The 13,152-nt window shown below is 38.1% G+C and overlaps 2 protein-coding genes across 2 annotated transcripts; both read left to right on the top strand.

Moving 5' to 3' along the window:
• Positions 1-386: 386 nt before the first annotated feature.
• On the top strand, positions 387-1,661 carry LOC148721006 (melanocortin receptor 5-like). The gene has a single exon (XM_088739217.1). The coding sequence runs from the start codon at positions 578-580 to the stop codon at positions 1,490-1,492; it is 915 nt and encodes a 304-aa protein (XP_088595343.1). The 5' UTR covers positions 387-577; the 3' UTR covers positions 1,493-1,661.
• A 9,296-nt stretch (positions 1,662-10,957) lies between these two features.
• Positions 10,958-12,417, top strand: LOC148721005 (melanocyte-stimulating hormone receptor-like). The gene is made up of 2 exons (XM_088737725.1): positions 10,958-10,994; positions 11,404-12,417. Exons 1-2 carry the CDS (start codon positions 10,958-10,960, stop codon positions 12,351-12,353), a joined length of 987 nt encoding a protein of 328 aa, XP_088593851.1. The 3' UTR covers positions 12,354-12,417.
• The last annotated feature ends 735 nt before the right edge of the window (positions 12,418-13,152 follow it).

Genomic DNA, 13,152 nt, shown 5'->3' with positions numbered 1-13,152 from the left:
TTTTTGTTCCTTTTTGATTAACTTGAAATAGGGCAAGTTACTGAAAAGATCTTCCGGTGTGTGATGTGTTCGTAATCTTTCAAACAGACAAAGAAAAAAAGAACGTTTTGGTCGCACGATTTAAGGCTTAAAATTACTCAGTTGATACACTCACGGTTTCGTTAATTTTTTTTTTTTTTCATTTTTATTGTTTTTTTAAGGGAAACTTGTTCCCTCTTGGCAAGAAATTTTCTCTTCACCCGCCGACGAAACTCTTGTATTGTTGTCTGGCAACTCCACAAAAATGATATGATATGACTAGCATCCAGTCAGTGAAGGTTTCATGACAGATGTCTCCACATTTGCATTATAGCGTTCTTTCTTAACTGACGTACCGCGCAGGCTCTGGTAATTTTTTGATACAACAGAGAGTTTTCTGACGAATTTTAAATGCTTAAACGCAGGTGAAGGATTCTGATTGTGGAAATTCTCTAGAAAATAGGGTTTCATTGATCTTTGGTAGGCTTGTCCTGTCCGAGCCTCATTTCTCGTTACAATCACAAAAAACCTGCTAGGAAAAGGAAGCGAAGATAGAACAATGTCCACAGCAAATTTCACGAATGGTGGCACACAGGCGAAAGCATTTGAAGAACTGCTATGCTCCCCTCCTATAGCGGGTGGACTTCAAAAAGAATCAGTTTCTTTCGCAGTACTTCACATTCTCCTCTCCATCACAGCATTTCTCGGAAATTCTCTCATCCTTGTTGCTCTTCACAAAGAATCTTCCCTTCATCCACCATCCAAACTCTTGTATCGTTGTCTGGCTACAACTGATCTGTTGGTTGGTCTTGTCTCCCAGCCTTGCCGTGCAACGTTTTGGATGTCCATGGTCCACGAACACTGGAATCTTTGTCGATACGCATTTGAGTCCTCCAACACCACAGCCTATGTATTCTGTGGAGCGTCTTTGATGACGATAACGGCCATAAGCGTGGACAGACTTCTCGCCCTGTTGTTGGGGCTGAGATACAAACAAATTGTAACTTTAAAGCGCACATACATCATTGTAGCTACCTTTTGGATTGTATCTATTGTTGCTGCTTTATGCTATACATTAGATTTCCGTATACTTATTTGGTCTGTACCTACAATTATACCATCTTGTTTTGTTATTTCAGTCGCCTCGTCTATAAAAATTTTTCGGGGTCTCAGTTATCATCAGGCTCAGGTACAAGATCATGTCCAACAACAGCCGAGCCAACCAAATGCACTGAACATGGCGCGATACAAAAAGGCAGTGTACAGTGCACTGTGGGTGCAGTTAGCATTGGTAGTTTGCTATTCCCCATATTTCATAGTGGCAGCTGTAATCACTAACCTGAGCACTGAAACGTTTCCGTCAAACTTAGTAGTCATAAGGGAAGTAGCAAGTGTCTTAATTTGCTTTAACTCGACGTTAAATCCATCTCTTTACTGCTGGAAAATTAGTGAAGTAAGACAAGCAGTGAAGTAGACATTCAGACAAGCACTTTGCTGTCCCTGGAGTTAGATCCCTCATGAGTTATACTTGTATTGAAGACTTTCAAAGGTGACCATAAAGTCGCGTTTATTGTCAGAGAATACTTATCTTTGTTATAAGATGGGACGAGACAGCTCAAAGAAATTTTTGCTCGAAGTTCGTTGGTAATCTGCGGAAAGAAAAGCAATGGAAACACGAGCTATATTTCTTAAAAATGTATTTCGTGCTACTAATTCAAACTTTATCATAATTATATCTAATCATAATCGAAGAAATATATACATGTATTTTACTGTCATATTTATTCTTCTTTTAAGAAATTTCGAGGTATTTGTTTGTTACGATTAAAACATGTCAAATTTTTTATTTCTCGCTAATCGGTGGAAAGCGCTTAATGTTGGCGCCATATATCCAAACGAGCTGGTCTAGTTTCAATCTTCATTTTTTTTTTGGTTATTAGAAAAATATCCGTGATACTTATAAATATGTGAAGATGGTTTTTCACCTGCACATGTCAACTGGGTTTGGCAAAGGATCTGAAATAAAATTTACCATCATTAGTTGTAACAGAGTTCTCTTTCAGATCGATCGAGACTAAGTGCGTAGCCTGTAGTACTTGGTAAAAGCGACTGGTACTGGCGTCCAGATTCGAACTAAGATCTAGAATTCGCCGTCAAACCAAAATTTGTCATACTTTGGCTAAAAACAAGTTTTCCCTCTATTTTTGCCAAGTACAAATAACAAATGGTAAACACCACAGCGTACACTATTGAATTATGGATGCACGCGGGAGGTTGCTAAGCACGAAAGAAGCGTAAGAGTCGCTCAAGGCGATAGCCGAGAGCGACTCTAGCTTTTTGAGTGCTTAGCAAACCTCCCAAGTGCATCGATAACTCAGTGGTATATGCTGTGGTGTTTACCATTTGTTTTATATAGATAGATAGATACTTTATTGGTAAATACTTCGCAGCATGGACTGAATTGCGTATTCACAGATATAAAATAAAAATTACTATGTACATGTATTCATCTTATTAAAAAATACGTAGTTCGTCGTAAGGGGGAACTTGTACATTATTTGTGGTTGTTGACTATTCTGGCCGAAGCAATAAAAAACTGTTTTTAAGTCTATTTGTCTTGCAAAGTGGCAAAGCAAAGGTACGCTCGTGCCTTAACCTATGAGAGCTTACATAGCGGGGTGGTAAAAGTTTGCTTAATTTGTGCTGAGGATTGTTCATTATGTTGCGAAAATGTTTCACTTTCACTCACCAAATACAAAATAAAGGCTTTATGTCAAGACTTTGGTCTGTTTATAGCATGAATTATGCTTGGCTTTCGAAGGGCATGAAGAGTTTGTGCCAAAAACTTAACAAACCTTAATAAGCCAAATTTTTCTCAACTGATTTTGATAAATGGGTCACTAAAGTACATACTGGATTTGGTATGAAAGTTATGCGAGAAGGCAGGTGAATGTTATGTTTTTTTGAAAAATGGCAATTATGGGTAGTGATTTTGACCTCAAATTTGACTTAACTTTAGCCCCAGGCCCCTCTCTGTCTAATTGCTTGAAAACAAAGTTACATTTATGAAGTGAAAGCTCCACCATAGTAGAGTCCATGGTCAAATTCATTTGGCAACACAATTTACCAATGGAGTTTTATAGCACTTTCAAAATGCCACTTAGGAGGATGAATTTTTGGTGCTCCATAGGCCACTAATGGGATCCCCCCTAAAACTTCAGAACGAACAATCAGAGAAGTGAGCCAAAGTGGCTTTTGAAATATCTTATCGCACTCAACTGTTGTGCCAAGTTTCAGCCAAATCGGTTGACCACCACTTTTGGCTCCTGGGACACTTTCTCAGACAGGGACACATAAGCCTAATCCCCAGGTCTGGAGGGCTGTGGGACTGTCTTTAGTCTGGACCCTACTCCTTGACCTGTCTGGCTTGGGAGGCTCTGCCAGGGGTGCAAACAACCCCGTCGGCATAGCTCCTGGAGTCACTGGGACGCACAAGCCAATCAGCCACGACAAGGCAACCGTCCTAGTGAGTGGACTAAAGTAATATACAGAATAGAAAATACTTCTTGGTTTGTAGATCCAAGCGTTCTGTAAACAATGCCTAAGATTTTATTAGCCTTGCTCACAGCACCATCAACTTGAGCACCCCACGACAGGTCATAGGAATTCAGAACTCCTAGGTCTTTCCCATGCTTTACTGGTTTGATTACAACTCCCATAATATACGAAGGAGACAAGCTGTCGTGGTTACGGGTAATGCGTATTGTTTCGCACTTCTCCGGGTTAAATCTCAACTGTTATAAAGTTGCCCAGTTTGCTAAGTGATCAATGTCGCTTTGAAGGGCTTGAGTATCATTTATGCTGTCAGCGATCTCTCTGAACACTTTCGTGTCATTTGCAAAGAGTTTGATAGTTGACGATATGCTATACGATATATCGTAAACAACTGCCATCCTCCCCTTATTTGGTTGGAGGGCTTCATGAAGAATCAATTTCTTTCTTCGCAGTCCATATTCTCCTCTCCATCACAGCATTTCTTGACTACTCTCTTATCCTAGTCGCCCTTCACCCTTCACAAAGAGTCTTCCTTACATCCACCGTCCAAACTCTTGTATCGTTGTCTGGCAACAACTGATCTGTTGGTTGGTCTTGTGGCCCAGACTTTCCGTTCAACTTCTTGGATGTTCAAGGTCCACGAACAATGGAATCTCTGTCGATACGCATTTGAATCAGCCTACATCACAGCCCATGAAATATGTGGAGTGTCTTTGATGACGATAATACCCATTTACGTGGACAGACTTCTCTCCCTGATGTTGTGGCTAAGATACAGACAAATTGTAACTTTGAAGCGCATGCTAACAAACTTTGTTATGAATACATCAATTCACTCTTTTTCACAAATGAGTTTTATTAAAGCGTAAGTTTTCGCTTACTTATCGTCCAGACCTCGCTATTCTTGTCACAAACTTCCCCACCCCACTCCCTTTAGATGTATCTAGGCTGCAACAATCATTACCACACCCTCCCCAACAAAGGCTGTGTTTGTAACACTAATCACTTCCGAAGAAATTTGAATTTCGCGCTCGGTGAGCTGGCTACGCGCCGGTGATTACAAACCTTTGTCTTGCGAATAATAGAGACCCTTTCCTGCGAACAATAGATAAGGACATATAAGGAGCGAAAGCTTGACTTATTGTCGGGCCAAAATCCTAACCAAAAGTTTGATACGCACTCGTTGGGTTTGTCTCTCCATTATTTCCGCGTTGGTGAATGAAAGAATAGATTAGTATAGGTAATCGCTGGGGCCGAGTAAAATTAAGGATTAATATCACTTGTGTTTTCGGAAGTTGCTGAAATTGCCCGTGTCGCTGCGCGACTCGGGCAATTTCTGAAACTTCCGAAAACACAAGTGATATTAATCCTTAATTTTACGAGGAACCATGTGATTACTTGTATATAATATAAGGGGCAATATGTTTTCTTACTGATCTCGCGCAAAACGGGACGCCATTGTTACAAAACAAACAGAAATTTCTTTACCGTGGCAGCCGTTGCTAAGCGATTTTCAGCCAATCATTTTCAAGTAATTTTGCCCGGGGCAATTACAAAATTAAGAAAAAATTCCCTCTGTCTTGACCAATCCCAATTCAGTAATTTTGCCCTTTATATGATAAAAAGTTGAAATGAATGTAGAGTCGAAAGAAAAGCAGTTTGTATGTAACAAAGATGAAATTAATTATTTGGTACTTGATAAAACCTCGTACTCAAAACAACGCCGACTGTATCGTGGCTAGGTCAGTATGTGTTCATTAAAATATGAAGCACGCAGGAAGTCTGGAGAAAGAGAAAGGTGCACAAGAGTTGCCAAAGACGTAACCAAGAGCCATCATAGTTTTATAAATGATAAACTTATCCCCTCCTTCATTTTCCTTCTCGATCGATAGAATATCATGTTCCCTTTAGCACTGTCATAAAGTTGTCATCATCGGAGGACAATTGGTAATCGCTCGAGGGAATTAGAACATAAAGAATTAAGTCACCTGCCGGGAAAATAAAAGCTTGTCTGATAACGTAACATTTACTTAGAATTTGTTGGTGAGAGGAGGAGAACAAATTAAGAATGTAAGAGAAACGACAGTAAACTGCTTTTTCCCCTAATATTTTGCTCTTCTCTTATTTTGTTCTACTCTTGGAGAAGAAACGGAGGTAAAAGAGCCCCAAAATGTTGCTAATCACGCGGTTGAATTCGAATATTTTAAAATACGGTTGCATCAGTGGCCATACATCAATTTTAATCTATATATTTATTCGAATTCTTTGATTGATTGACATGGGTTTGATATCCCTAGCTTAGACCCTCTATATTTTAATGTTACTGAGGTTGATAATGAGCCAAAAATTAACTTTACATAAATGATATGGACATTTGATTGACACTCTATCGATGGAGCAAGGTCAGCTTGCGAGCTGGGTCCTCGTTAACAGCACTGCGGGAAGTTGCTCCTTCGCTCACCAGTTGTGTTGGTCGAGGCCTCAAACTTATTCGCCAGCAAGGTACAAAAAACTCATACTGAAGCGTTTATAATGAGTGCCTTTCCGTCGGCTAAGTAAGGAGGGATTGTTTATCTCACAGAGAAAACAATATTAATGTTACAGGTGTTTTTATATAGTTGACAAATTAAAGTGACGATTTCTCTGAAGTTTTCCAAACGATTAAACAATGATGAGGAAGTCTCTATATGATCATTAAGTGGGAAGTAAGGTTTTAATGATCGTCGTCGTTGTGAAGCTGTTTAGATGAAATATTTCTCGTTGCAATCACAGATAACTTCAATCTAAGAAAAAAGGAAACTAATACAGGATAATGTCGACAACAATTTTTTCACTGGAGGTGGAACACAGACCAAGATATTTCAAGATCTGTACTGTTCCCCCCCTCTGGTTGGTGGGCTTCCGCAAAAATTTAAAATTTCTTTTCTACCAATCTACATTCTCCTCTCCATCACAGCATTTCTTGGCAATTCTCTTATCCTCGTTTCCCTTCACATAGAATCTTCCCTGCATCCTCCGTCCAAACTCTTGTATCGCTGTTTGGCAACAACTGATCTGTTGGTTGGTCTTGTTTGCCAGCCTCTCAGTGCTACTTATTGGATGTCCGTGGCTGACGAGCAATGGAATCTTTGTCGATACGTATTTGTCGCCGCTTTCCTTACAGACATTGCATTATGTGGAGTGTCACTGCTGACGATGACGGCCATAAGCGTGGACAGACTTCTCGCCCTGATGTTGGGGTTAAGATACAGACAAATTGCAACTTTGAAGCGCACATACATCACTGTAGCTACCTTTTGGATTTTATCTAGTGTTGCTGCTTTACGCTACATATTAGATTACCGTATACTCATTTTATATGATAGTATAATTACACCATCTTGCCTTGTTATTTCAGTCGCCTCGTATACGAAAATTTTTCGGGTTCTGAGTCATCATCAGGCTCAAGTACAAGATCATCTCCAACAACAGCCGGGCCAACCAAATGCACCGAACGTGGCGCGGTACAAAAAGGCTGTGAACAGTGCACTGTGGGTGCAGTTAGCGTTAGTAGTTTGTTATGCATCATCCTTCATAGTAACAATTGTAATCGCTGACAGTAAAACATATTCATCACACTTAGTAGTATTAAGGGAAGTAGCAGCTGTCTTAGTTTACTTTAACTCGACGTTAAACCCGTTTTCTTTACTGCTGGAAGATTGGTGAAGTAAGACAAGCAGTAAAGCAAACCATCAGAAAAGCACTTTGCTGTCCATGGAGCTAGATCCTCATCAAATTGATACTTATATTATTTTAAATTTCAAAGCTGAGTCATTAAGTCACGATTTTTCTTTGAGAACGTTCGTAAGATCTGTCCTTGGATAAGCAAGAAATAAGAACTTCAGCAAAGTGTAAGGGAAAACTGGACTGTCTGATTTATGAAATGTTATTCATAACAAAGAAAAGGCCATGCTTGAACACACAATCAGACTCCATACGCGCAAAACTATTTATTTAATTTTATTTAAATTTGTCACTTTTTACACGCATATTTTACGTTTTATCGCCTTGCGCGGTATATATTAAGTTGTCAAATGTTATTCTCTTCTCACTTGAAAATGATGACATGGTGTCATCGAAACGTAGTGTAAAACTTCATTCACTTATTTTTATCATTAGATCATGTTCGATTAATTCTAATCCTATTCGAATTCTAACTTTGTCATGAAAACAGAGTTATATGCATTTTACTCTCATGTTTAATTTCTTTAACAAAATGTAACGGCATTGGGTTAAACTTTAAAGAGTAGTTACAGCGGAGAGTTCTCGGTATATTTTTATCTTAGGTTAAACAATTTCCACCTTTGTTTGCTTCCCTAGGGAAATTGCTTGATTTTGACGCTTTATTGCTCAACGCACTGGTTAATATTTACTCTCGTCGTCTTGGGGTAAATGAAATTCAATAATCGTGTGGCGCTTTAACAATTCGTAATTCAAACCGTCGTGATCAAAGGAGAATTTAGAGAAATGCACCATTAAAATATTATAAACGACGTTCATTTTGAATATTCTAACCAAGATTGTAAAATTGCAAAAAGTATATGGTTTGGTAGGTTAACATCCTGTCACGGTTTTGTTTAAGATTTTAGTCAGGGGATACAAAAAGGAGAAAAATAGGCTCCAAAACTTTGTTCATTGCAAATTTAATTCAAAGTTGACATCTGTGACAAAAATTTGAATTTCAGTTATTTGATGCATTCGGAGATTGTCACGAAATTAATGTTTCCTCAGACGATCTCTTGCTTTGACCAAGTAAAGTACCCAGCTTGAACTTTTTATTTTCAGTTCGCTGACGCTGATTATGTGTCAAGTCTGAACTTCACACAGATCTTTAGTTTAGTATTGAATGCAATAAAGGAAGAACATCTCCACTTAATAATCGGTCCTTAAATGACAATTTATCCTAATGTACCACGTAATTCATCTCTTATAAAGGGTGACAAGAAAGAGTTCCCTTATGGTATTGTCAAACAGAAATATAGCCGATGTCTTCGTTTTTGCCAACGATAATTATTTTTAGCTAAACTCTACTAATTGAAAAGAAAAAGCTGGTCGCGGCCCACTCGTAACTGTTTAGAAGTTCAGCTGCAGTTGCTATTCGGAATAATCAAAGAGAATTTAAAAGAAGTTAAAATTTCCTGGATAAACTCCTAAACCGTATTGAAGAATTGCATGATATACTGCACCTTTTAAGCAACAGATTCACGCACTCGTTTGGTTTGTCCATCAGCCAGTTCCCCGTCGATTAATATGATAACAGATTTAAAGTAAAAAAAAAAATTATAGGCTTGAAAGAAAAGTAACTATAGAACGAGTACAAAATGAATAATTTGGTATTCGATAAAGCCTAGACTCAAAACGAGGTCGGGTCTGTCATGACTGATGTCTCCTAAATTTTGAGTTTACAACAATTATTCATTGGTCTGTGTGCGATATGAAGCATGCGGTAATTTTACAGTCGAGCTTGAAAGACTGGTAAGAGTTGGTAATAGGCGGATTAGTGCGCAACTTTTATTCACAAGTGATGATAAAATTAAGAAAACTAGAATGAAAAGAATTGTTCATCGAGTCTTGATAGGTTATGACCACACATTCCTTTATTTCCATCTCCATCAATAAACTACCATGTTTAATTCAATATTGGATAACAACTTTCACTGCGAAAAGAGAATTGTCAATCGCTCAAGAGAATCGCAACAAGACTTCAATCTCTTGCCACATAAAAGAAAACTTGCTTCATACCAAAATATTCGCTTCAAATTATCCGGATGAAATGATCCAGGTAAAGAGGGACTCTAGGGAGAATACTTTCAAAAGTAATTGGTGTCATCCTCTTAAAATAAAGGTTATTATTATTATTATTATTATTATTACTATTATTATCTGTTCAGTGCATTGTAAAAACTGAAGCAGGTGTCTATAATCTCCTTTTATTGCTATTTCATACGTGAGGCACCTGATGGATTCCGGAAAAAATTAATCAGTTTTTGAAAGAACAGAAAATTTCCGAACACATTTTGAATGAATAAAGGCTGGTGAAGTGGTCTTTATGTGGCTAAATTTAAAGAAGTGAGGTTTAAGCGATCGCGGCTTGGTGTCTGCAGTTTACACAAATATTTCTCCTTGCAATCACAAATACACGACAAGAAAAAGAAAACAGATAATGTTGACAACAAATTTCACTAGAGGTGGAAAGTAGACGAAAACAACACAAGAACTCCTATGCTGCCCCCCCCCCCCTCCCTTTAGAAGCTGGACTTAAACAAGAATCAGTTTTTATCACAGCAGTTAACATTCTCCTCTTCCCAACAGCATTTCTTGGAAATTCTCTTATCATTGTTGCCGTTCACAAGGTATCTTCCCTCCATTAGCCGTCCAAACTCTTAGCGACGAGACAGTAGTTAGAACGTACCGGTTCTAGGACAATAGCGTATCCACACTTGAAAATTAGAAGGAAATGTATGGGAAAATGTGCAAAACTGTGTTCACTAGAAATTGAAATGAAGTATTTTAAATAGAAGCTGGCATCTCTGATTACAATTTCAATAGTGTGATGCTTTCGAGTTTCCAGTTTTTTTCTCAGACCAAGTGAAATCGTCAGCTTTTATTTTTCTTTATTTCTATTTTACCGAGGTTGATAATGATCAGTCAAGTTTAAAGTTCATGCAGATGATATGGACATTTCAAAAGCACCCTATCAAATTAAAAGAGATGGTTTGTGGCTCTTCTAAATATGATACGATAGATGTCTCTATATCTGGCTTGCCTTTTATTGCTAATTCATACCATTTAGGGTATGAAAAAAGTAACTTTTTTAACACGGTACACAGTTTCCAGAGACATTTTAAATGCCAATTTTACAATCGAGCTCGAAAGACAAAAAAAAAATGATAATAAACTAGTAAAAAAAAATTGTTCATCGAGTCAGCGATACGATTGGAAAACGCATCCCTTTATTTTCCATCTCCATCAATTAATTGTCATGTTTACCTCCATATTGGGAAATAACTGTCAGCATTACCCAGCGAGAATCATTTATCGCTGAAGGCAATCAAAGGAAGAAAAGTTCAGTAAATTTCCTTTTGCATGGAAGTTTACCTGATACGAAAGTATTTTCTTGGTCTTATATATTGTGTTCAAGACATTGGAACTGAGAAAACAAATTTGATCTAGGGTCTAGTTGGCTACCTTAGGCTTGTCATTATCAGGGATAATCACTATGAGTTCACTGGCAAAAGGAGGAGGATAAACAAAGAATGACAAAATAATTGTAGAAAATGGTTTGCTGGCGTAATATTTTGCTTTTGTGGCAATTCCGTCTAAGGTACTGGTCGGATAGGTAAAGATGACTGAAAAGCTGCAAAGCGCAATTAACTACACGGGTAAATTCAAATATTTGAAACAAATTCGCAGCTGCGACCAAAATTTGAATTAAAACAGTTTGATCCGTTCGTGAAACTCGATTTATTCTAAGACCAAGAAAAATCGCTAGTTTAAATTATCTGTCAAACTTGCTGAGGCTGATAATGATTTAAGTTTCAATTCCGAAAAAATAATATGTACATTTGATTAGCATCCTGTCAGTGGAGGTTAATAACAGATGTCTCCATATTTTAGTATTTTTTCTCAACTGAGGTACCTCGCATGTTCCGGGAATTTTTTAACACAACAGAGAATTTTCTGACGCATTTTAAATGCTTTAACGCTGGTGGATATTGTTTAGGAAGTAGGGTTTCAGTGATCGTTGGTAGGCGTGTGCTGTTTGGACCTCATTTCTCGTTGCAATCATAGATAACTTGCCAACAAATTTCACAAGAGATGGAACACTGGCCAAAACACCTGGAGAACTGCGGTGCTCCCTTTTATTGGTTAGTGGGCTTAAGCAAGAATCAGTTTTTTTCGCAGCAGTTCACATTCTCCTCTCCATCACAGCATTTCTTGGCAATTTTCTTATCCTTGTTGCCCTTCACAGAGAATCCTCCCTTCATCCGCCGTCTAAACTCTTGTATCGTTGTCTGGCAACAACTGATCTGTTGGTTTGTCTTGTTACCGGGCCTCTCGCTGCTACGACCTGGATTTCCGTGGTCCACGAACAATGGAATCTTTGTCGATACGCACATGACGCCGCCTTCCTCACATCCGTAGCATTATGTGGAGTGTCGTTGATGACGATAATGGCCATAAGCGTGGATAGACTATTCGCCTTATTGTTGGGGCTGAGATACAGACAAATTGTAACTTTGAAGCGCACATACATCACCTTAGCTACCTTTTGGATTGTATCTAGCGTCGCTGCTTTATGCTCCATAGTAGATTACCGAATAACCATTTGGTTTGGCTATATAACTGTACCATCTTGTCTTGTTATTTCATTCCTCTCGTATTTAAACATTTTTCGGGGTCTCAGTCATCATCGGGCTCAAGAACAAGATCATGGCCCACAACAGCCGAGCCAACCAAATGCACTGAACATGGCGCTATACAAAAAGGCAGTGTACAATTCACTGTTGGTACAGTTAGCACTAGTAGTTTGCTATGCACCAAACTTAATCATAGTGGCAGTAGTAATCGGTGACGGTAAAACATATTCATCAGACCTAGTAGTAATATTGGAAGTAGCAATTGCCTTAGTTTTCTTTAACTCGACGTTAAACCCGTTCCTTTACTGCTGGAAGATAAGTGAAGTAAGACAAGCAGTGAAACAGACAATCAGACAGGCACTTTGCTGTCCATGGTTTTAGAGTTTGGTCCCCGGTTTCTTAAGGTACACTCCAATGGACAGTTTTCATAGCTTAGTAAAAACGTCACGATTAGTACCAGCCAGAGAGAATGCTCGTCAGATATGTTGTATGTTGGATATATAGGAAGAAATTAGAAACTTATGAAAAAGTCTGTACATAGTGCATAATGCTTATGAATTTTAGAGATGTATAATATTGCTTGACTAATGCTAGCAATGTGTAAATTAGCATATGGAATAAAATTGAAGTTACTGGTTCTTATAGAGTTCTTTTCACCGGACTTTTCTTCTTTTTCCCCACACTGATGATATTTATTAATCCTCCTTACTCAGCTCTGAATGAATTTCTACATCAGAAGACTGAGCTTTTAATAAGTTGTAGAATAACAATACTATCACATTTGTCCATGTGTTTGACTCTTGATACTAATTCATTCCTAGCTTAAGGTGGCTGAACATAGTTTTTGATACCTTTGTTTCTTTCACCATTTTCTCTAAAAGCCTTGATCTCTCGGTCACCAAAATTGGCAGCAAGCAAGTTAACAACACAAACTTTGTTTTTTCGATAAAATTTATCCCAATTCGTTCACTTTACTTCTCGATCAATGGATTATCATGTTAACTTTAGCATTATGATAAAAACTTCATTATCAGAGGACAATTGCTAATATAATCGCTTGAGAGAATTACGACATGAAGAATTCAGTGACCTTAAACGTCAAAGCTTGTTTGATACCAAAATAATTTACTTGTCTTTTCGCGAACAAGACGTTGGAAGCGAAGAAATTGTATAACTACGA

The sequence above is a fragment of the Stylophora pistillata genome, chromosome 11 (genome assembly GCF_964205215.1).
Source record: "Stylophora pistillata chromosome 11, jaStyPist1.2, whole genome shotgun sequence".
Lineage (NCBI taxonomy): Eukaryota > Metazoa > Cnidaria > Anthozoa > Scleractinia > Pocilloporidae > Stylophora > Stylophora pistillata.
The sequence above is the reverse complement of the archived record's forward strand: the minus strand, read 5'-3'. Positions and strand labels throughout refer to the sequence as shown.

Bases quoted from the DNA above. Each gene is read 5' to 3' on its own strand.
- LOC148721005 (XM_088737725.1), top strand. From the start codon at position 10,958: ATGACTGAAAAGCTGCAAAGCGCAATTAACTACACGG. The intron at 10,995-11,403 runs GTAAATTCAAAT...TTGCAATCATAG, and splicing joins AAGCGCAATTAACTACACGG to ATAACTTGCCAACAAATTTC.
- LOC148721006 (XM_088739217.1), top strand. From the start codon at position 578: ATGTCCACAGCAAATTTCACGAATGGTGGCACACAGGCGAAAGCATTT.